Here is a 25,374-nt window from a genome sequence, read left to right on the forward strand (position 1 = left end):
AAATTATCATTTTTTTGTCATTTGTTTTGTTTTATATGCTGCTTATTGTTGTACTGAAGTGTTTTCAATTAAAAAAAACAAAACAGAAAGAAGGTGGAAGGAGGTGAGGATTACCTTTGGATAACAGAAGCATTTGGTCACTTTCTGCTGCATTCACTTCTTGAGGTAGAAGTGGAGAATGGAGCGTCTTAGAGGCAGATGCACTAAACCTTAATGAGCCTTTAACGACCCTCCAACGAGGAAATTTTGATCCGTTGCATGCATCAAAGGGCTTTTACCGAGGAAGCTAGCAGCTAACGAAAACGGAATGCAGATGAGCAATTTGTGTACAAACCCCATTGAAACGAGATGCACTAACCTTTTCCGATTGCCTTTACGCAGGAAAAAGGCAGGAAATCTAACGAGAGGTCTGTACCTCTCGTTAGGACAGCTCTGTGCCAGGAAAAATCGTAAAGTGAAAAAACAAACAAACTCTGAGCCAATCCCAGCGCATTAGCAGAGCTAAAAGCGCTGTGATTGGTCAAAAGGAAACTGAAAGGCATAATCCATAAACAGAAGCCTCTACCAGCCCCAAGGAGTTCAAAAATATTTCTTAATTAAGCTTTCAAAATGTCCCCATGGAAGAGAAATCCACAAGTCCGGATCTCCCACCGCTGCTTCGGCTCCTGCCACAATAGTACTACCCAAAAAAAAAAAAAAAAAAAACCACCCACTGCGTGTGCGCGACCCCATTCATCTCAGTGGAAAAGAAAGTGCCATTTCAACAGAAAATTATAGCAGCCGGCTCCCCCTTGTTAGCAGCTGCAGCCCAAAGAGATGGAAGTTCGGGCTGACAAAAAAAAAAAGAAAAACATGGGGGGAATGAAAAGGGGACTCGCTCGTCAAGCGACTTCTCAGAGTTTGTGCAAATGCCCTGAACCAAAACAAGCCAAAGCTGCTATGTCTATGTTTCCCGAGGCGCGCGCACGTCTCTCTCCTCCTGGGCCTGCCCCCGTCTGACGTCAGTAACCTACGCAGGTTACTGACGTCAGACGGGGGCAGGCCCAGGAGGAGAGAGACGTGCGACCGAAGCTGTGCAAAGACAGGCATCCTTCGGACAGAGGAGAGAGGCGCTGCACGGGCCCGGTAAGAGGGAGGGGGGCCCGGTGGAGGGGGGAATGGTGGCCACGACCCCGAGGGGGCGGGGCAAAGGGCGGAGGATGTCGGGAGGCGGAGCTGAGGGGAGACAGAGTAGTGAGGAAGGGAGGGGGGCCGGGGCTGCTAACGCTATGTTTTGCTTTTTAATTTATAATGCAGGGGGAAGTGGGGGGGAGGGGGGAAACGGCGACCTCGGGCGGGGGGGGGGGGGGCAAGGACGGCCATACAGGACGCTCCTGATGAGTGCCTTTGCCCCCTCCCGACCCTTTTTTTATTTTTGTTTTGATTTGGGAGACATGTGCTTGTGTTTTGACTGTTTGTGGCATGCGCAGAGCAGCTAACATAACGCTTGGCTGCTCTGCACATGATTTAGGGGCCAATTACCGACGTGTATTGTGATTCTTTGATACATTGTACTTTTCAATACTGATCTGAGCATGTACTTGTTGTTTTGGTGCATTCTTTGTTTTTTTTAAATCGTTAGGGACTTTAACGATTTAGATTTTTTAACGTTTGCTTGATGCATCTGCCTCTTAGTAAATTTGCCTTCAGATATTGTGTAGAGTTAAGCTCCACTCGGTCACAGTCAATCATCCTTCCCCTCCCCTCAACAAATAGGAGCAAGGAAAATTCCTGCCGACTTACTGAAATAACAGAAAGAGTGAGATATCTTAAGACAACTGGGAAGAGAGATGATAGATGACATTTAGGGCCTCATTTAGTATAGCTTTTTTTTCCCATTCTGTCTCCTTTGGGGAAATGTTTTAATAAATTATGCTCTTAATTGTAAAGAAATGGAAGGAATTGCCTTGGAGCATGTGAACAGACAGGCCCCCATATACTTTGAACGGACAACTTTTGCTAACGCTAATTAAAAAAAAAAACAACAGACGGGCTTATGGTAGCTGATAAGTTGGAAATAATTCTGCAAAGTTTATCAACTCCAATCAGCAGGAGCCAAAAGCTTAGGCACATGTTGGCGGCTAGGTACGTTGGCATGTATTAAAAGTTGTGGGTGGAAAGGTATTAGAATATCATCCTACCACAGTCCAAGGTGTCTGTCAGACCACATATGGAGAGCAAGGTTTATTTTGGGGTACCCACCCGCTTGGACAATATCTAAATGGTACAAATAAGGGCCACTAAGCTAATGAAAGGGATACAGCTGCTGATCAATGCTAAAACATCATCCAAATTAAACCTTACTTACATTAGAATATAGACATTCAAAAGGAGCGTTCATTATACTACACAAATATATCAGTGGATTCCATGAAGATTTTGCAGATTATCCTTTTTTCCCCCATTACAAAAGTTTGTCGGTTAAGAGACTTCACTTCTTTCAAAGGAGACTACAGCCTTTTTCTCTGAAGCATGTTATCATACTGATCCAGGCCACAACTAACAAGTCTCTTCCAGGCATGTCACTAGGCAGACATACAGCCTGATATACTAAACTGCATACTGTTTCACAGAAAGGGGGATGTACAAGACAAACCAAATGAAGCAAAAACACTTGTGTTTCACACTGTAGTGCATTGTTTTCTTGCATATGGCTCATGCAAAATGGGTCCTGTGCATAGTTTGCTATGCATGAAAGTTTAATAAAATTTGAGTTAATGAACTGCTGTGATGTAATACCAAAAAAATCCAATTCTTGAGACCATCAATCAATTTCTGGTCTGGGGACTATGTATCACATAAATTCTGTCCTGCTGTCCCAAACACTTGACTTTCAACCTCAAAAGGTGTGTAATATTCAAAGTTTCTTCAAGTGAAACTATAATAATATGCATAATACAACACTTAACTAGCAGAGGTTCTCTTCTGGTGATGTGATATTATGTAATGTAATACCATGCAAGGGATCTTATTAATTCAGAATTTGGTGAAAACCAGCATGGACTAGTTATCACAAAAAGAGAACTACCTTTCATGAGATGTAGTTCTTTCTTAACTACCATCCTAGGGACTCAAGATTGGACTTAAGTTTTCTAACTAGCTCATTTGCATGGATAGCAAACTTGCATGCAAGGTCTCAAGGATTAGTGCATTGGCCTCATTATGATCTGGGCTCACATCAACTTTGCAGACATTACTGAAGAAATGAATCACAGAATATCTCGAATCGAGCAGATTTTAGAACTTGAGGCAATATGATTTCAACATCTTGTGGTCCATTGGACATTGTTCTCACCAAGCTTTGCCTGTTCTTGAAGCACACATAGAGGGGCATTTTCAAAAGGGACGTCCAAGTTTTGATGAGGACGTCCTCGCAAAACGTCCCAATCCAGGGGCGGGAAAACCTGTATTTTCAAAACAAGATGGACGTTCATCTTTTGTTTTGATAATACGGTCAGGGACGTCCAAATCCTGAAATTCGGTCATCTCTAGATTTTGTCGTCCCTAGACTTGGTCGTTTCTGATTTTTGCCGATACTCGAAACCATGGACGTCCATGTCAGAAACGACCAAATGCAAGCCATTTGGTTGTGGGAGGAGCCAGCATTTGTAGTGCACTGGTTCCCCTGACATGCCAAGACACCAACCGGGCACCCTAGGGAGCACTGCAGTGGACTTCATAAAATGCTCCCAGGAACATAGCTCCCTTACCTTGCGTGCTGAGCCCCCCAAAACCCACTACCCACAACTGTACACCACTACTATAGCCCTTACAGGTTTGTGGTGGGTTTTGGAGGGCTCGCTGTTTCCTCTACAAACGTAACAGGTGGGGGGGGGGTATGGGCCTGGGTCTGCCTGCCTGCCTGAAGTGCACTGCACCCACTAAAACTGCTCCAGGGACCTGCATACTGCTGTGATGGAGCTGAGTATGACGTCTGAGGCTGGCACGACATATTCTGAAAGATATTTTTTGAGGGTGGGAAGGGGTTAGTGACCACTGGGGGAGTAAGGGGAGGTCATCCCCGATTCCCTCCAGTGGTCATCTGGTCATTTTGGGCACATTTTTGTGCCTTGGTCGTAAGAAAAACACAACCAGGTAAAGTTGTCCAAGTGTTCGTCAGGGAAGTCCTTGTTTCTTTTGATTATGGGTCAACGATGTCCGAGTGTTAGGCATGCCCAAGTCCTGCCTTCGCTATGCCTCTGATATGCCCCCTTGAACTTTGGCCATCCCTGCAATGGAAAGCAGTTGGGGACGTCCGATTTATGTCAAAAGATGGGCGTCCTCCTCTTTTGAAAATGAGCCCAATAGTTTCTCCTTGTACTATGTTTACCAGATTTTTGGCTTGGAAATTTGGGACACCTGGGCAGGGTCATGCAAGGTTGAGTGGGACAGGGTGGGATCAAGTGGGTGAAGCAGGAAGGGGTCTTCCCTTGATACATTTCTACCATAAAAATTATAACCTTCATCTCTCCCCCCCCAACCACCTTCCAACTCAGACATCTCCACCTCTTTCTCCTCTGCTCTTCTAGAAAGCCATCTGCACCTCTCTCTCTCCGTCTTTTCAGTCCAGCCATCTCCACCTCTCTCTCCCCCCCTTCCAGCCCAACCATCTCCCCCCTTCGAGCCCAGAATCTATTTCTCTCTCCTTCCTCTAACCCCCCCCCCCCCCCCCACAGCCTGTGAAACCTCCCTTTATGGCTCCCAGCTCCTTCCCTCTGGTCCTAGCATTAGGAAGTACAGCGCTGCAGGATGCTGTTCTCCTCAACCTCGCTGTGCATCTCTGCTAGTTCTTGCCCTCTCTAACATACACGTCTTGTTGCTGTGGGAGCAGAACCTGGCAGAGAGAGACGAGAGAACTTCAGTGTTGTGCTTCCTAATCTTGCAACTGGAGGGAAGGAGCCAAGAGCACAAGGGGAGGTTTGAGGGGAGGCACTGACACTGATGATTGGTGATGGCCAGAGTGGGAGATACTGGAACGCATGAAGGGAGGCAGGAGTGGCAATGTAAAACAACACTATGGCCGCTCAGTCCCCATTACTAAAATCAGGGATAGATAGTTGCTAAGCAAGGAAAAACTGGAGACAGGAGTCTAAAATTGGGGACAATCCCCCAAAATCATGGAAATCTGGTAACCCTACCTTGAACCAGACTGTCCCCTTCACAAACATACATGGGCTGAGGTTCCCCGGGCACTGAATTTTCTTATCCATACAATTCTCTCTTCCCCTTGAAATGCAATAGTTACTTGCTGGCTTTCCTTGATTAAATTAGACCGATCTATGGTTTAATGCATCTACAAAAAAGGTTTGTTTTTTTTAAAGAAGGGATTGCAGAAGAATAAAAGAGCAAGCATTATGCATCTGGCCAGGAAGCCTATGTATTTATTTGAAACATACTTATAACCTGTAGCATTTGTAAAATCAACATAAAACAATACATCAATAAAAGAACATACCAACAATATTCCAACACATTAAACAGTAAAATAATCATCAAAACCTAAAAATGATTTGTACACACAAGCATCAGTGAATGTATAGCACTGAAATTTGGTGATGGAGAAGAAATGTTTAGATAAAAACCTTAAAAGATGAAATTTGAGAGAAGGGGTCTAAGAAGTGACTAGAAAGGATAATGACATTATTAAAAGTAAATATGATGTTGTATATATCTCCTGTTACAGATTTACTTTATTGTTTTTTTTCACTGTTTCTTTTGAATATTTATTATTTTCTTATCTATTCTCAGTTATCATATTTATCAAAGTGACAATTAGCCCAAAAGAGCAGTGAAATTGTTACATTGAATTTCCAAGAAAGCATGGGATAACCTGAACAGTTTATAACCCTAAACACCTTACTGGAAAGATTACATAAGTACATAAGTAATGCCACACTGGGAAAAGACCGGGTCCATTGAGCCCAGCATCCTGTCCATGACAGCGGCCAGAGCTTCCCAAACATACAAACATTCTATACATGTTATTCCTGCAATTGTGGATTTTTCCCAAGTCCATTTAGTAGCGGTTTATGGACTTGTTCTTTAGTAAACTGTCTAACCCCTTTTTAAACTCTGCTAAGCTAACCGTGTTCACCACGTTCTCCGGCAACAAATTCCAGAGTTTAAGCGTTGGGTGAAGAAAATTTTTTCCGATTTATTTTAAATTTACTACACTGTAGTTTCATCACATGCCCCCTAGTCCTAGTATTTTTGGAAAGCGTGAACATTCGCTTCACATCCACCTGTTCCACTCCACTCATTATTTTATATACCTCTATCATGTCTCCCCTCAGCCGTCTCTTCTCCAAGCCCTAGCCTCCTTAGTCTTTCTTCATAGGGAAGTTGTCCCATCCCCGCTTTCATTGTAGTCGCCCTTCGCTGCACCTTTTCCAATTCTACTATATCTTTCTTGAGATGCGGCGACCAGAATTGATCACAATATTCAAGGTGCGGTCGCACCACGGAGCGATACAACAGCATTTTAACATCCTCACACCTGTTTTCCATACCTTTCCTAATAATACCCAACATTCTATTCGCTTTCCTAGCCGCAGCAGCACACTGAGCAGAAGGTTTCAGTGTATTATCGACGACGACGACGACGACACCCAGATCCCTTTCTTGGTCCGTAACTCCTAACGTGGAACCTTGCATGACGTAGCCATGAATAAGCCAGTCTTTATTTGCCATCATTTGCAATGCTCCTTGGGGTAAAGAGGTCCCTTCTGGTTAGCGCTCTCCAACAGCGACTCAATAGTAGCACCTTTACCATGAATGAGCAGGACATTGGTTTATAAATTGGAAGCTTCTCCACAGGCACCTGCAAAAATTAATCCAAAGGGCATCTCTGCTTTTTATGTCCTGGCACCACTGCTTTGGAATGCAATCCCTAAAGTCCTTCATTTGGAGAGTTCATATTATACATTTAAAATACAACTTAAGATACATTATTTTACTATTGCACTAATTGAAGACAGGACTTTCTGAAGAAACTCAAACAATATGATTGCCAGGAGTTGGCTTCAACTCAATAGCAATCAATCAATAGGTTAAATGAGGTGGACTAGAGCTGGTCATTTGCATTTGCAGGTTTATAGATGTCTAAAACATGAATAATGCTCCTATCTAAAATGAGGGCCTTCATTGTACATAGAATGCTGAGATGGTAATTCAGATACCAAGGCCAGGATATGCTGAATTCCCTGGGTATTTTACAAAAAGCTCTGCCAAATGTGAAGCCTGCTGAAGAATACCTAAAAGGACATCAGCAAATGCAAGGTCATTTGCCGACATGTCCTGCAAGAACAGTGATATTAAAAAGCTGCATGGGGGGAGGGGGAAAGACTAACTCCCCCCTTCCCAAATATTTATGGCTACAGAATTTTAAAATTACTGATTTCGATAGCCAAGAAAACCCTCAATCTTGATCCCCTTTGACAGCCAAGAACCCTACCCTAATCCCCCCTCAATCTTCCTAATTCCACCCCTCAAACAGGCTAAGAACCCACCCCACCCTCTGCTTTGGAATTCTCTCCCTCTGGATCTGAGCTTTCCTATCCCTGCTTTCACTGCCTTCTCAAAACTCACCTCTTTTCGTTAGCATTCAATGACTCAGTCTAGCTGACTTCTTGTTCATGGAGGTTGCTGTCATTTGGGCCCAACTGGGTAGCTGGTGTCTCTTCCTACCTCCTTTTTGTGTGCTCTCACCCCACATTCACCTCCCCCTATTGACTATCCTCTTCGCTTGCTTATTTTCCTCTGATGTTTCTCCTGTCTTGTCAATGGTAGTTCCTTTCATTTACTTTTCTCTATTAGTATTGTACACTGCTTTGTTGTGACTAAAGGAGTTATAACAAGTATTTAACAACAACAGGTGCTTACCGCGGCTTAACATGCCTTACTACGAGACATGCTCAGATGTCCCGTAGTAAGTTCGGCTTTGGTGCATGCTTCTCATATGCTAAAAAAATAGATTTTATTTTTAATTGGGTGACGGCAGAGAGTAGCATGTACTGCGCTAGTCAGTGCAGCTACACCTCTGCACAGAAACTGATTAGCGCACGAGTCCTCACTGCCTACAAAATAGCCAATGGTAGGGGCTCATACGCTAATGGGAAAATTAGCACATGGTCATTAATTAAAAATAGAAAGCCACTTTATCCATGTGGTAAAAATGGCCTTACCACACAGGAATGACCCACGTAAGCTTGCGCCAAGGCCACTTCTTACCACAGTTTCGTAAAAGGGCCCCTAAAACAATGCTGAACATTCAGAGGGTAATTTCATATGCCTAAAATCCAAAGTGGCGTGCACTTATACAGTAGGGTAGCGGTTCCCAAACTGTGCGCCACAGCGAACTCTCAGGGGTGCCGTGGCGCATCGTTCCTTACTTTCTCCGCCCAAAGGTCCGGCATCTGTCGCTTCCCGATTCTTCTGCCACTGCTGCAGTGCTCGTAGCTTACATTTTCTGCTATCTGTGATTCACACAGGCACTGTGGGGACTTCCCACTGCAGCATCCGGCCCTCACAACAGGAAGTTTCATCAGAGAGGGCGGGACATGGCAGACTGGGACGGCACCAGAGTGCCTGTGTGAATCACAGATGGCCCGAAAATGTAGGCTGCAAGAACTGCGGCGGGGGGAAAAGAAGGAAGCAGCAGCAATCCTGGACCTTCAGGAAGGAAAGTAGGAGCAATGCTGGATTTGGGGAAGGTGTGCTGGTGTGAGAGGAAGGGGCTGCATTTTATAAAACAAATGTGTACATTTATAGCTTCTCTATGCAGAGGGCCAAATTCTGTAAACAGCGCCTTACAAATCGGCACCGAAAAACCATGCACTCAGCGTGATTCTATGAACTACGCCAAAAGTCAGGCGTAGTTTTTAGAATACTAGTAAAAAAGGCCCGTTTCTGTTTTAAAGGAAACGGGCGCTAGCAAGGTTATATTCATTAATTGTTTTACCTGGGGCGCTGTTGCTGGGGTGTTCGGGGAGGTGGAAGAAGTGGGGGTTGGTGTCCGCAGTGGGGTTTCTTCGGCAAGGCTGGTGCGGAGCTGAGGCAGCGATCCTGGCCATATCGGGCTGAGTTGGGAGGTAGGTGCAGGCGGCGATTTGTGGCTGTGCCTGGCCGCATTCCTGCAGCGATGATCCGGGGAAGGTGGCCGGAGCGTCGGCGGCATTTTTGCAGCCGCTTGAAGAGAGATGGGGCGGTCCGGACGGAGTTGTCGGCCGCTAAGGCCGCAAGAGCAGCAGAGCAGGAGCAGGGGCGGCGTGAGGAAGCAGAGTTCCTTCCAGTGGGGTTTTGGGCAGTCGGTGGCGTTGGGGCGGCGTGGATCAGCTATTTGGCGGTGCAGGGCAAGTGCCAGTTCGTGGGATTCGATCAACTATGTGGGTTTTTTTCTCTCACCCGGGATCATGTCATTATGCATCCACTGTCAGTCTGATCTACGGAGCCCAACTCCGAGGGAGCCACGGTCCCAGGCAAGACAGAACGTTGGAGGTGAGAATTATTATTTAGGATGCTCGAGCACCATTCAACTAAAACTTAGCCACACCCATTTAGGCTATCATCCAGACCTAAATACTCAAGCCTAACTTAGGCGCAGATTGGGGGTATTCCATAATAGTCCACATATTTTTTTGAAATGCCCACAATCTGCCGATTCTATGCCCATGGCCATGCCCCCTTTTTGGCTGTGCACTTTAGAATTCATGTGCACCGTGTTGTACAATACGCCTAAAAAGTTGTGTGTGTAAATTCCAATTAAAGTAAATTATTTCTGCTAATTGGTTAAGTACCAATTATCAGAGTTGACAGGTTTGTTAATCAATTACGTTTTGTGTGCAATTTGGCCATTAGGTCAAATTAGCACGCTCAACTTAAGGTGCCATATGTAGAATTTGGGGAACAACCTATTTTATAAAGGCACATACTTGCTTAATCTATGTCTCTTTCTGCCCTGTTAACCTAGGTGTCCTGTTATAAAACCAATTCCATCAGTATCCACACGTAAGACAAATGTCAAAAGGCGCAACTGTAAAATACCTGCCAAACACACACTGAGCATAAATACACACAGTGTGGAATAATAGGGTTGTATTGAATAATCGTATTCAATTCAGCCCCAAACACATTATTCATTTTTGGGCGAATAGTGTTTTAAATTCAAAACACGAATAATCCGGGCTTCTACCGTGCTCTATCCTACTGAATAAACACTCTCTCTCTAATTTTACGTTGCTTCTTTTATGATTTGTTATGTTAAACCTCAATACCCTTTATTCGTATTTGTGTTCGACCAGAGAGTAAAATATGTTACTGGATACAGCTGTAGTGTGGAATGAATTTCAGAGCAACATCCCCTTTTCTGCTCTTACAGGTATGCAGTACACGCACATCTCTGATGAATGCAGACTTGCTTCTTTGATTCTAGATTCATTACTCTTTCTTTTTCACACTTCATTTCCCCTTTGCATGAAATACTTTCTCTCCTAGGATTCAAATCCTAATTTTATTTTTCTTGAGAATTCTATCCACAATGGAAGAAACCGTAAGTCTCTAAAAGACTGAGGAAGAGCAGCTGAGAATGAAGGTCACCCTGAAGGGGAAGCTATAGACAGAACATGATACTAACGTTGCATTCTTGGTTTGTATTCAAAACAGAACCAAAGGCATCTTTAATCTGTTTGGCATCTCAATGCCTGAAGAAACATCCTAGTTATGTGCAAAATCTCCTATTATAAAATCTTCCTGAAGCATATCTAAACTCACTATTTTTAAAGTACATCTGAGTAGCCCAGAACAAGCCCGATAACTTTGACTAGAATTTATATCCACCTTAAGAGTAAGAGGACGGAGTTTAGTTCTGTATGTTTAACAAACAAAGGCGCTCTTTTACAAAGATGCGGTAAGCACAAAGTTAAAAAGGCACTACAGCGGGACATGCTCAGGAACCCATGGTAGTTTTGGAATGCTAATCGGATAATGCAGGTAAATCACCACACGCTGCCCGATTAGTGCAGGGTTTGCGTGGGAGCTCTTAGCGCCAAGTAAATAGGTGGTGATAACAGCTCATGTACTAATGGCCATGTGCTAATTGGGAAATTAGCGCATGGCTTTTAATGGGGAAATAGAAATTGCAGTCATTTTATAGCTGTGCTAAAAGTGGCCTCAGTGAGCGCGAAACTCTTATGAAAAATAGCACAGGCCACTTTTTAACGCAGCTTTGTAAAAGGGCCCCATAATATTTTCATATTCAATGCTGTTATTGAAAAGGTAATTCACAGGTAGAAATTTAGATTGTTGTTACATCTTTAGTCTTCATTGATTGAATAAAGTTTCATATGTCCTTCAACAACCACTTGAGACGTGCAAAGTCACACAAGTACCTATGAATAGACTGCCAAAATATCAGTTACAAGGCAAGATCCCTATACTGTAGGAACACTATTACCAGTGCATACTTAAGTGTGTGATTATAGGTTCTGAACAGACAGCATCTAGTACAATGCTTTGATCACTCTAAGCCAGTGATGGCGAACCTATGGCACGCGTGCCAGAGAGGGCACGCAGAGCCCTCTCCCTTGGCACGCGCACCGTCGCCATCACTGGTCCGCCCACTCTCCCTCCCAGTTCGGCCTTCCTCCCGCCCTCCCTCCAACCCAACGAGCAACAGGCCGCCCGCCCGTCCTCCCTCCCTCCCAGCACCAGGAACTCCCCCCTCCTCCTAAAATTTAAAAAGCATACCTCCTCGGAGTCGGGGTTAAGGCGGCATGCGTCGGTAGCGGGACCAGAGCTTGAGAGACAGGGAAGGCTGAAGGCACATTGAGCGAAGCACACGCGCTTCGCTGCCGCTACAGACGCACGCCGCCTTAACCCTGACTCCGAGGAGGGCGGGACCAGAGCTTGAGAAACAGGGAAGGCCGAAGGCGCATCGAGCGAAGCACACGCGCTTCGCTGCCGACGCACGCCGCCTTAACCCCGACTCCGAGGAGGTACGCTTTTTAAATTTTAGGAGCGGGGTTCCTGGTGCTGGGAGGGAGGGAGGGTGGCCTGTTGCTCATTGGGTTGAAGGGAGGGCGGGAGGCCGGCCTGGTGCTGTGTGCTGCTGGGAGGGAGGGAGACCTGATGGTGGGTGCTGGGTGGGAGGGAGGCCTGATGGTGAGTGCTGGGTGGGAGGGAGGCCTGCCTGATGGTGGGTGCTGGGTGGAAGGGAGGCCTGATGGTGGGTGCTGGGTGGGAGACCTGATGGTGGGTGCTGGGTGGGAGGGAGGCCTGCCTGATGGTGGGTGCTGGGTGGGAGGGAGGCCTGATGGTGGGTGCTGGGTGGAAGGGAGGCCTGATGGTGGGTGCTGGGTGGGAGGGAAGCCTGCCTGATGGTGGGTGCTGGGTGGAAGGGAGGCCTGATGGTGAGTGCTGGGTGGGAGGGAAGCCTGATGGTGGGTGCTGGGTGGGAGGGAGGCCTGATGGTGGGTGCTAGGTGAGAGGGAGGCCTGCCTGATGGTGGGTGCTGGGTGGGAGGGAGGGTGGCTGGACATTTGTGGCTGGAGGGGAGAGGAGGGTTACTGGACATGGATGGAGGGCAAGAAATGAAGAAGAAAAGAGAAAAGTAAAGAAATCAATGGAAAGGAAGCCCAGGAAACGGAGTTAAGAGAACAGATAGAGAGCAGCAGAATCAGCGACTAGAACCAATATGGATAGAAAAACAAAATCACCAGACAACAAAGGTAGGAAAAATCATTTTATTTTCATTTTAGTGTTTGGAATATGTCGAATTGGAGAATTTACATCTGCTGTCTTATTTTGCACTGGGTATACTGGAGCTGTAACAGCTTACAGAAATGATTTATAATGGAAGAAAATCATGTTATTTCTTTCTCCTATACTAGTATAATATTTTCAATGATGTCTGTTTATATGTGCCATGGCTGGTGTAAGGGGTGTGGCTATCATAGGGGTGGAGTCATATGTGGTGACCCCGCCCATAATGAGTACCGGCACTTTGCGATAAATAATTCGATTTTGGGTTGCTGTTTGGGCACTCGGTCTCTAAAAGGTTCGCCATCACTGCTCTAAGCTAACACTGATACAGCAAAATCAGAAGTGGACAGAGAAAAGAGGAAGAGAAAATAAAAGCAGCACAGAAGAAAAAAAATGGCATGAAAATGGTCTGAAAGACTGAGATAATACATAGGTATCAGAAAGATAAAGGGGAGAGAGAATGAGAAAAGGAGACAAAACATAGAGACCCATTAAAAAAAAAAAGAAAGACTGAAAGCTGCACACTTCTAGTAACCCATTGGTGTTTCCCCCTTTCTTCATATGCAGACTCATGGGGCAGTATTTTAAATGGAAGTATAAGGTGTCAAGTGTATGTGATGGGTTAGGGGAATAAGAGGTTGACCGAGGGGAAATAGTTGGTAGCTCGTGGGGGTGGAAGGTGAGTTTTGTGTGGAACAGGAACTATGTGGGTAGGAATCTGGAGGTGTGTGTGAATGCACACACACATGCAGGAAGGGGGGGGACAGGCTATGTGGGTATGTGTGTCTACATGTGCAGGGACCACGGCAGCCATTTTGAAAATGTAGCCCGCATGGGCAGGAGCGAGTGGGGCTCACTCTTGCCCTAAACTCACTGCTGGATCACAAGGGCTTTTAAAGGCAGACACCGGGGGTAGGGGAGGACAGGTCTACTTTGGTCAGGTGGCTGGGGAGGAACCTGAAGGAATGGGGCCAAAAGCAAGGCAGCAGCTACTGTTCGGATGGGTAGGTTGGAGAAAAGGTACTTTTGGTGGGGGGAGGAGGGCGGAAGGAGAGAAGGCGAAGCACAGTTAACTGAGTGTTGGCTAATCCGGAGTGTCAGATAACTGAAGATCAATTATCTGAACCTCTACTGTAATTTATATTGGTAGATCCCATTCTATACATAGTCATAAAACTAAATATGAAAGATACACAATTTACATAAAATCACAATATAAAAATATCATCTTGCTCGGATTCTGTAACTTCATAAATCCCTAATCCATTCATATCAGCCATTATATTGGCCACTCAAACTTTACAAAGTAAAAATCCCTTCAAAAGAGTTTCTTAAATTTGGTGGTATCCAATGTCAATCTAATATGCATAGGTAGCCGGCTCCAGGCAATTGGGAAAGCACTTTTCTTGGTTTCATCAAAATGTATTTTTCACAAGGCCAGAATATACAAAAGCTCACACCTTCTGATCTTAGGGTGCGATTTGGAGTACATCGTCAACAGGGGCCAGGTCGTTCCTGAAGAGGCAAAGAGAAAGCAAGTCACCCCCCCCCCCCCCTTGGGAGCAATCAAGAGTGTTGGGTATATTTTGGCTTTGATGGGAGATAGATAGTGTCTTCTGAATGTGATGATACAGGGGGAATAAGGATTGTGTTAGGGAGGCTTGTGGCTTTTTTGGTAGTTATTTAGATTGTAAGCTCTTTGAGCAGGGACTGTCTTTCTTTTATGTGTAGCGCTGCGTATGCCTTGTAGCGCTATAGAAATGCTAAATAGTAGTAGTAGTAATTTGTTGTGGTGAGGGAGGGAATTGTTTTTATTTAGTTTCTGTATGCAGTGCATTCTTTCCTGTTCCTCTAATGAACAAGAGAACAAACACAATAAAATCCTAAAACAGCTTATTTGTTACTGAGTCTAATAATTAAATCATATAATCTATAAAGTTTTATGTCGATATACATTTGACGATTTATAAGACACACTGAGTACGGTTTTCAACAAAAACATGACCCAACTGAAACCTCAAACTAACTCCAAGTTAGGGTATCATCACATAGCTAGCAAATGAATTCAGAAGACGAAAGGTGAAGCATGATAGGATGCATTGTCCCTCCATTTATTATCTCGTTAAGTAATCATGTTGAACAACATTTCTCTATTTCTAGCTGAAGCATACATTTTTTTTTTTAAAGAAAATTTCAAAACTAAAAATTACATTCTTGATTTCATCATACTTTACAAAACAAAGGGGCCCTTTTACTGGAGTGTAGTAAAATCTGGGCTTATTTTAATGTGGGACCTGCCTGTGCGCTGTGGCACTCTCTCAGGGCTTTATTTGCAGGTTGAATGCCAATGTTCATATTAGCATGCATACTTGCAAAACATTAACACAGGAGCACTTACCCTGTGTTAGTTAGTGTGCACTAATCATAATGTGCTAGCCAGATAACACAGAAACGCCTACTCTCCACCCATGACACACCCCCTCTGAAAAATATTTTTGAAAAATCCATAATGCATGGGTTAGTGCATGCGCACAGGCAAAATACCGCAAAACGCTTTCACACTTTTCAGTGGTAGCCTGTTTGCGCATACTAATGTCTCAAACCTAGTCAGGCTAAAGTCTACAAAATACAATCACAAATATCAATTTGATTACACCTTGTATATGGAACAATCCATCCTGCAAGCACACAACGATGTCCTTACCCCAACCCAATCAGAGAAGAGGCTCAGCAGCTGTCAATAAAAAAAAAACAAATTTGAAAAATCATACCACAACCCCTTCCAGAGAAAGGTGTGCTATGCCTCTGCTTTTCAGATGAGGTGCATCACTGTCCCAATTTATAGGCCACTCTTCCAGAGACCAGCAAGTGATGGACTCCTACTTTCAGGAGACAGTAAAGAGGCACATCGCACTGGTATCTATCTATCTATCTATCTATCTATCATTTCTATTACACTCAGTGCATTTTTTCTAGCGTAAAAGGTGCCGGTACTCAAATGCCAGGCCACTCTTCAGGGGTGAGGTGATCAGTGAGGGACCCACCCCAAAATGGCCAGGCCCCTGCAACCAGTCACAGAATCAATGACAAGGCAGAATTGGTGTGTAGGGCCTGAGCTCTTTCATTAAAGCTTGGAGACCATGGATCAATTTTAGCAGACAATGAAAAAGGTGCCGGTACTCAGTACCCTCAAGTACCCCCTCAAAAAAAAGCTCTGATTACACTACTAATTTCAGTTGGCTAGATGCAAGTCTATGTAAATAGCAGATTCAACGAGGCAAGAAGAACTGACAATGTCTCATATGGGTTGTAGACGTGGTTTGGGCTGTGCACCCCAGGAAAATGTGCAGGCTTAACAGTTTCGTTTGTGTTGTCTCATATGTGCAGCTATAGAAGCACAGATTTCTGAAACTCTCTTATTCTGTCCATAGTAGTCCACAAACTTCCCATCTGGTCCTATTAAGTACATAATGATTGTGTGGTCCACCTGTAAAAAAGAAGAGATTGCTATTGAAAACTGTGTAACAGCTGCAAGAAAATATGTAAACAAACTATTCTGAATATATATTCACAAAAACAAAATAAAATGGATTCAGGATACCTTTATGAGGCCTATATGGATTATGTCAAGAAAAAGTTAAGGCTTGCAATAAGGTGCTATTGAATTACTCCATAGTCAATAATGTCCATTTTAAAAAAATGGACATGTCCTTCCTGACTTCTGCACAATGAACACACATTACAATAACTACTTATTAGGACAATCTGATTGCAAACCCTTTTATATTTATTCTATTTCTCTTTGCTTTCTCCTAGAGGGTTTTTACTTATGTTCTTTTAACTATGGGAACAGGCTTTTGAAGAGCATGTCCCATAATACAGGTTATAAAAAGCAATTCGATGCTCTCTCCTGGATTCAAGAAAAACTTCAGATCCCTTCACTTGCAAAGCTGCAAAAATCAAAACACAAAAGTGTCTGCAACTTTGTTTTTATGGTCATTAACTAACCGTTCTCTTTCTGCCACAGCACCTATGAAGCTTGGTCACATGACCAAGTATTTATTTACATTCACCAATACCAATGAATTTCTGAAACATACACAGACCTGATCCACACCAAATTTTCAGACGTAACTTTGTAGATGATGTCCAAAACCAATAATGAAATTCTTAGGGTAAACAATCATTCAAAGATCCTTATTTGTGCATGCTTATAAATATTCAAAATCATCATCATCAAATATAAAAAGCTTTATATATGATTATTTTCCCAACCTTATCAAAGCTGACCAACATTCACTTATAATTTTAAAAACAATTATGTATTTTTGCTTATAAGTACATTCAATGCAAGAAGCTGATATGAGAATCAGTTGGGTTAATAGAGATCATGGGGTATAAGAGGTGCTCAGGACAAGGCAATAGCTGGAAAGCTAAATTAATTCCTTGCTTTGGTCTTCACTGAGGAAGATATGGAGGAGATACCCCTGCCAGAAATTGTATTTAATGGCGATAAGTTGGAGGAACTGAAATAAATCTCTATGAACCTGGAAGATGTAATAGGGCAAACTGCCAAACTAATTAGTAGCAGATCATCTAGACTTGATGGTATACACTCCAGGGCACCGACAGCTCACAAATTACTAAGAAATTGCACTTTCATTTTTTTTTAGATCTATGTTTAAATCAAGCATGCTACCTGAAAGTAGAGGGTGGCCGATGTAATGCCAATTTTTTTAAAAGGACAAATTATGGACTGCTCATCATTATTTTCACTTTTATGAAGCAATAAAAAACGATTTATGGCCTGATATTTATCCAGAAAAACAGCAATGACTGGGCCAATTGGTAACTTTCAGCAGCATTATTCGCATAATGTTGCATATATCACTGTCCACCTTGATGACATCTGGATAGTGTCAGGGCAGAACTAAGATAGAGGGGGTGGGGGGAGATAGCTGGTTTGTTTTTATAAGAACATAAGCCTTGCCATACTGGGATAGACCAAAAGGTCCAATAAGCCCAGTATCCTGTTTCCATCAGTGGCCAATCCAGGACACAAGTACCTGGCAAGATCCCAAAAGAGTAAAACAGATTTTATGCTGCTTATCCTAGAAAATAAAAAAGCAAAGGATTTTCCCCAAGTTCATCTTAATAATAGCTTATGGACTTTTCTTTTAGGAAATTATCCAAACCTTTTTCAAACCCTGCTAAGCTAACTGCATTATATATCAAGTAATAAAATAGTATGCATAACAATAATTTAAAAACAAACCAACATAGCTCAATAGCATCCAGAATTAGAGCATCTATCAAAAACTTTATCTGTCAATTTGTATACTAGTTAACAGACAGTGCCTTCAACCATTACTGACGAAAAAGTCTGCTTATAAAGATGGGTCATCAATTTCTTCTGCAAAGTAGTCATACATGTGTTATGTACAGTCAAGACTAGTAGTCACTTTATACCTGGATATTCAGTGCTGGTGTCCGAGTACAGCCCAGTGCCAAATATTCAGGTACTATAAATCCAAAGTGTCTGACGTTTTTAAAAATCGTTAACGACTGCAGGTTGGATATTACTCCCTTTCTTAACAAATACTTCTGTAAAGATTGACAATTCCAAGGCTAAAGAGTAGAAAATGATCATTCCAGGAGATACTGGTGAAGCTGAGGTTATTTGGTGAAGACAACAGAAATCCAGGGGACAAACAAGAGGTTTTGGATATACAAAATCTCAAGTCCGTGAGGAAGAGAATGTCAGGCAGCTGGGTGGGGGAATCCGCATGGATTTTAAAATCACCACGCAGTTTAAAGTTTTTTGGCAAAAACTATTTTTCAGTATTTCGTTTGCTATTACAAATTTATATCTAATTATTGCCTATTATATAATTGTTAACTGGGGAAAGAAAGTAAGCATCAGAAATAAGCATTTCTATTTTATTAAGTGAGACAAGAAACTCTTCTATTTTCAGTTTATATAGCAGTTAAAGACTCATTTTCCCTTAGGAGTACAGTTACTTTGCTAGAAATAAGAATAGCCATAAACATGGACACTAATTGTTTTACAAAACTGCAGAAACACACTGCAATTGAATATTTTGTAATGATTAAAACAGATATCAATTCCAGTTCCATTTAAAAGGCTGGATTGTGATCTGACAGCCATATGAGTAAGCCAGGCACCTGACCTTTCTTCCTGATTATTTGTAAAGGAAGCCAACACATGTTACTCACAATATAGTCATTGTCGTCGTCCTTGGGTCCCTGGCTGTAATATACTCTGTACGCTCTGGCCACTTCTTCAACTTGCTGTGGTGTCCCAGTCAATCCAATCAGCTTGGGGGAAAATTCTAAACAAACGCAACAGATCACTATTAGTTCAAGAGGCAATCACCCAACAGTATGATAAAGTTACTGCCAGCCAATTAGGGGGTAATTAAAAAATCATTTTGTGCATATGGGGGAAATTCTATAAATGCCCCCCAAAATCTCTGTGCCGAAAAAAGAGCACACAGCAATATTCTATAAACTGCATCTAAAGTTATGTGTGGTTTACACAATAGACCTCAAGCCCAGGGATCCTGTCTACATTTATGTGCAGCCATTTGCACCAACAAAAATGTGGTGCAAGTGACCATTTCTGAGTGAGGCGGCACATGAAAGTCACGCCCCCAGATCCGCCCATGCCCTCCCATTTCTGCACCCCCTTTCCCATCTCGTGCCTAAATTTATGTGTGTACATGAAACTGAATCAAACTAGTGCCAATAATTGCTTCCTAAAAAGCCTACTGGCACTAATTAGCTTGTTATTCAATTAAAATGCGCACACAAAATTTTAGCGCTTTTTATAAAATTAGGTGGATAAAATTATCCCATACGTAAAAGCAGACATGATAGCAAGATCACACATATGTATGTGCCTTTGATGTAGGCATGTTGTGGAGTGGAGCTACAATTTACACACATACGTGATAAACTACAAGCAACTGCACATTTTGCATGCACGTACCAATGGGTTTTGTAGGATTTGTACTAGTATTTTATGAAAAGACTTTGGGGTTGATAGTCAGACTTAACCGGTTATTTTCTAACCGGCCAAAGATACCCACATATTCACGTGGCCAAATATAGCCGCTAAAGTGGGGCTGAATATCGCCGGATAGCTGGATATGGGGCATTTAACAAATCAGTTGCCGATCCTGACCAGTTAAATGCTTTTAAGTATCAGGGGGTATGTGTTTATATAAAGCAGGATGTTAATATGTATTGTTTTGCCCTATTGACCTACGCAACTTTTATAAAGTTAGTCTCTAAGGACAATTCTGAAAATGTCCAATCTTTGCACCAATTTGCAAAAATGAAATATGTACATACATTTACTTTAAAAATAAAACAAAGAAAAACAATGTACCTGTAGACACTTGCATCTTTTTTTCTGCAAGATCTTTTTTTTTTGTAAATTTAATGTTATGTTATAATCTTAGATGTACCACCTCTCTGTGGTACAACCAAAGTGAGATTTACATATTACAGACTGTGAGCCTGCCAGGGACAAAGACAGTACCTACAGTACCAACGTTTTGTACTTGGGCAACAGAGGGTTAAATGACTTGCCCAGTGTCACAAGGAGCTATTGTAGGGATCCAATCTGATTAATATTTGTTAATTTTCCAAAATTCATATAAAATATACACTCGTTCTCACAAAAGAAAACAATTTCAATTTTAAACAGGAATACTACTTAAACCAGTGGTTCCCAAACCTGGTCCTGAAGGCACCCTAACCAGTCAGGTTTTCAGAATATCCACAATGAATACTGTTGAGATAGATTTGCATGCAGTGGAGGCAATGCATGCAAATCTCTCTCATGAATATTCGTTGTGGGTATCCTGAAAACCTGAGTGGCTGAGGTGTCTCCAAGACCAGGTTTGGGAACAACTGACAAATATTCCCAAAATACATAAATTAAAACACACAAAATAAGTAATTCTTAAAGAAAAAAACACGGAGGAAAGGTAGAACACAAACAGCCATATGTAACATAGACGTGGAGGGGCATAATCGAACGGAAACGCCTATCTCCATGGGCGTTTATCTCTGAGAACGGGTCCAAGAAGGGGTGGGCCGAACTGTATTTTCGAAAAAATGGACGTTTTTGAGCTGGGCGTTTTTTTTTTTTTTTTTAGAGATAATGGAAACTAAAAATGCCCAGCTCTAAAACGTCCTAATCCAAGCCAATTGGTCGTGGGAGGGGCCACGATTCGTAGTACACTCGCCCCCCTGATATGCCAGGACACCAACTGGGCACCCTACGTCAGAAAAAGCTCCCACATGCATAGCTCCCTTACCAAGGGTGCTGAACACCCAATCCTCCTCCCACAAATGTACAACACTACCATACCTCTTAGGGGTGAAGGGGGCACCTACAGTGGGGGAAATAAGTATTTGATCCCTTGCTGATTTTGTAAGTTTGCCCACTGACAAAGACATGAGCAGCCCATAATTGAAGGGTAGGTTATTGGTAACATTGAGAGATAGCACATCACAAATTAAATCCGGAAAATCACATTGTGGAAAGTATATGAATTTATTTGCATTCTGCAGAGGGAAATAAGTATTTGATCCCTCTGGCAAACAAGACCTAATACTTGGTGGCAAAACCCTTGTTGGCAAGCACAGCGGTCATACGTCTTCTGTAGTTGATGATGAGGTTTGCACACATGTCAGGAGGAATTTTGGTCCACTCCTCTTTGCAGATCATCTCTAAATCATTAAGAGTTCTGGGCTGTCGCTTGGCAACTCGCAGCTTCAGCTCCCTCCATAAGTTTTCAATGGGATTAAGGTCTGGTGACTGGCTAGGCCACTCCATGACCCTAATGTGCTTCTTCCTGAGCCACTCCTTTGTTGCCTTGGCTGTATGTTTTGGGTCATTGTCGTGCTGGAAGACCCAGCCACGACCCATTTTTAAGGCCCTGGCGGAGGGAAGGAGGTTGTCACTCAGAATTGTACGGTACATGGCCCCATCCATTCTCCCATTGATGCGGTGAAGTAGTCCTGTGCCCTTAGCAGAGAAACACCCCCAAAACATAACATTTCCGCCTCCATGCTTGACAGTGGGGACGGTGTTCTTTGGGTCATAGGCAGCATTTCTCTTCCTCCAAACACGGCGAGTTGAGTTCATGCCAAAGAGCTCAATTTTTGTCTCATCTGACCACAGCACCTTCTCCCAATCACTCTCGGCATCATCCAGGTGTTCACTGGCAAACTTCAGACGGGCCGTCACATGTGCCTTCCGGAGCAGGGGGACCTTGCGGGCACTGCAGGATTGCAATCCGTTATGTCGTAATGTGTTACCAATGGTTTTCGTGGTGACAGTGGTCCCAGCTGCCTTGAGATCATTGACAAGTTCCCCCCTTGTAGTTGTAGGCTGATTTCTAACCTTCCTCATGATCAAGGATACCCCACGAGGTGAGATTTTGCGTGGAGCCCCAGATCTTTGTCGATTGACAGTCATTTTGTACTTCTTCCATTTTCTTACTATGGCACCAACAGTTGTCTCCTTCTTGCCCAGCGTCTTACTGATGGTTTTGTAGCCCATTCCAGCCTTGTGCAGGTGTATGATCTTGTCTCTGACATCCTTAGACAGCTCCTTGCTCTTGGCCATTTTGTAGAGGTTAGAGTCTGACTGATTCACTGAGTCTGTGGACAGGTGTCTTTCATACAGGTGACCATTGCCGACAGCTGTCTGTCATGCAGGTAACGAGTTGATTTGGAGCATCTACCTGGTCTGTAGGGGCCAGATCTCTTACTGGTTGGTGGGGGATCAAATACTTATTTCCCTCTGCAGAATGCAAATAAATTCATATACTTTCCACAATGTGATTTTCCGGATTTAATTTGTGATGTGCTATCTCTCACTGTTACCAATAACCTACCCTTCAATTATGGGCTGCTCATGTCTTTGTCAGTGGGCAAACTTACAAAATCAGCAAGGGATCAAATACTTATTTCCCCCACTGTACATGTGGGTACAGTGGGTTTTGGAGGCCTCCCATTTACCAGCACAAGTGTTACAGGTGGGGGGGGGGGGGGGGGGATGGGCCTGGGGCCACCTGGATGAAGTGCACTGCGGTACCCACTTAAAGTGCTCCAGGGACCTGCATACACGCAGGCCTCTAGGACTGGTTGCTGCTATATAACCTTGACACACCAGTTGACACCTGAAGACTAATCTCTACGAAAACGTCCTTTATTGGAATAACCGCCTTTACTCACAGTTAACTGCAGATCAGAGGTTGTGCCCCACTGGCAACGAGTCTCCCTGGTACTGAGATGAGCAGTAGGGCAGAACTGGCAGAATGCTGTACAATGCCCTCATTCAGCCATATTCAAGGGAAGAACTAAATTGTCTAACGTAGCTAACACAGGAAAGGGAACTAAAACTGGCTTACAAAAATGGCCACTACCGCATGGACTACAACAGGAAACACAACAGGGCACACTCTGACCTAGTAGGCAGGGGGAAAGGCACCACGGGAGAAGAGCCTACCAACTACCAACATTGTGAGACTGTAACACAAGCTAATGAAATCACGGAGCCCAATACCCTACACCCACCACAATGCAATGCTGATGTGACCCTGTACTGCACCCAAGAGCCACATCTGACCAAGGGAAAGGCTGTGACAGGATCTAACACATTCTGCTGTCATGGAGGTGGGTACGGCATTTGAGGCTGGCATACAGGCTGGGAAAAAAGTTTTTGAAGTTGTTTTTTTTTTGGTCGGAGGGGGTTAGTGACCACTGGGGGAGTCCGGGGAGGTCATCCCCGATTCCCTCCAGTGGTCATCTGGGCAGTTGGGGCACTTTTTTGGGACTTGTTCGTGAAAAAAAAGGGTCCAAAAAAAGTGACCCAAAATCACGGTAAAAACACCTTTTTTTTTTTCGATTATCAGCTAAAGACGCCCATCTCTCCTCGGCTGATAACCACGCCCCAGTTCCGCCTCCACCATGCCTCCGACACACCCCAGTCAACTTTATTCGTTTCCGCGATGGAGTGCAGTTGGAAACGGCCAAAATCGGCTTTCGATTATACCGATTTGGGCGCCTTTGCGAGACAAACGTCTATCTCCCGATTTAGGTCACACTATAGGCGTTTTTCTCTTTCGAAAATAAGCTGGATAGTAACATAGTAAATGACGGCAGAAAAAGACCTGCACGGTCCATCTAGTCTGCCCAACAAGATAAACTCATATGTGCTACTTCTTGTGTATACCTTACCTTGATTTGTATCTGCCATTTTCAGGACACAGACTGTAGAAGTCTTGCCCAGGACTAGCCCCATTTTCAGGACACAGACCGTAGAAGTCTTGCCCAGAACTAGACCCACCACCCAAACACCAGCCCCGCCTCCCAATCTCGGCTAAGCTTCTGAGGATCCATTCCTTCTGCACAGGATTCCTTTATGTTTATCCCATGCATGCTTGAATTCCACTACCGTTTTCATCTCCACCACCTCCCGCGGGAGGGCATTCCAAGTATCAACCACTCTCTCCGTGAAAAAATACTTCCTGACATTTTTCTTGAGTCTGCCCCCCTTTACTCTCATATCATGTCCTCTCGTTCTACTGCCCTCCATCTCCGGAAAAGGTTTGTTTGCGGATTAATACCTTTCAAATATTTGAACGTCTGTATCTTACCACCCCTGTTTCTCTTTTCCTCCAGGGTATACATGTTCAGGTCAGCAAGTCTCTCCTCATACGTCTTGTAACGCAAATCCCATACCATTCTCGTAGCTTTTCTTTGCACCGCTTCCATTTTTTTTACATCCTTAGCAAGGTACGGCCTCCAGAACCGAACACAATACTCCAGGTGGGGTCTCACCAATGACTTATAAAGGGGCATCAACACCTCTTTTCTTCTGCTGGTCACACCTCTCTCTATACAGCCTAGCAACCTTCTGGCTACGGCCACCGCCTTGTCACACTGTTTCGTCGCCTTCAGATCCTCCGATACTATCACCCCAAGATCCCTCTCCCCGTCCGTAACTATCAGACTCTCCCCGCCTAACACATACTTCTCCCATGAATTTCTACTCCCTAAGTGCATCACTTTGCATTTCTTCGCATTGAATTTTAATTGCCAAACCTTAGACCATTCTTCTAGTTTCCGCAGATCCTTTTTCATGTTTTTCACTCCCTCTCCGGTGTCCACTCTGTTACAAATCTTAGTATGTAACAAATCTTAGCCATATGTAACATCAACTGCCCTAGTCTTAGAATACCAATCCGAAAACCCTACAAAAACAGTGCCACTTCCAGCCATGCAGCAACTCCCGCGACCCTACAAAGGTGTGTCATAATGATGTGTCTATGTAGTGCCCACTGAAATCACGATCCCAAAGGCAGCGTGTGTGACCCCATGGGGGTCATGAGCCACAGCTTGGAAAATGCTGCTTTAGTAAACTACATGCTGAAGAACAAGTTCAAATAACTATTTCTGGACCTGTTCATGGGTAAATGTGGTATGATTACTGTGTTAATCTGCTTCAATGAATAATTACAGACCACACGGATA

General features: G+C 43.7%; 1 protein-coding gene across 1 annotated transcript in view; it reads right to left on the reverse strand.

The window, feature by feature from the left end:
- Window positions 1–14,875: 14,875 nt before the first annotated feature.
- LOC115473215 (protein SCO1 homolog, mitochondrial) overlaps window positions 14,876–25,374 on the reverse strand; it is a 32,048-nt gene continuing 21,549 nt past the window's right edge. The window contains exons 6-8 of the mRNA XM_030207995.1: window positions 19,033–19,148; window positions 16,020–16,282; window positions 14,876–15,752 (exon numbers count right to left, since the gene is read on the reverse strand). Of these exons, the coding sequence (XP_030063855.1) occupies window positions 16,148–16,282; window positions 19,033–19,148 (251 nt within the window). The 3' untranslated portion in view covers window positions 14,876–15,752; window positions 16,020–16,147. The remainder of the gene's footprint in view (window positions 15,753–16,019; window positions 16,283–19,032; window positions 19,149–25,374) is intronic.

This window comes from Microcaecilia unicolor, chromosome 6 (genome assembly GCF_901765095.1).
Source record: "Microcaecilia unicolor chromosome 6, aMicUni1.1, whole genome shotgun sequence".
Taxonomy (NCBI): domain Eukaryota; kingdom Metazoa; phylum Chordata; class Amphibia; order Gymnophiona; family Siphonopidae; genus Microcaecilia; species Microcaecilia unicolor.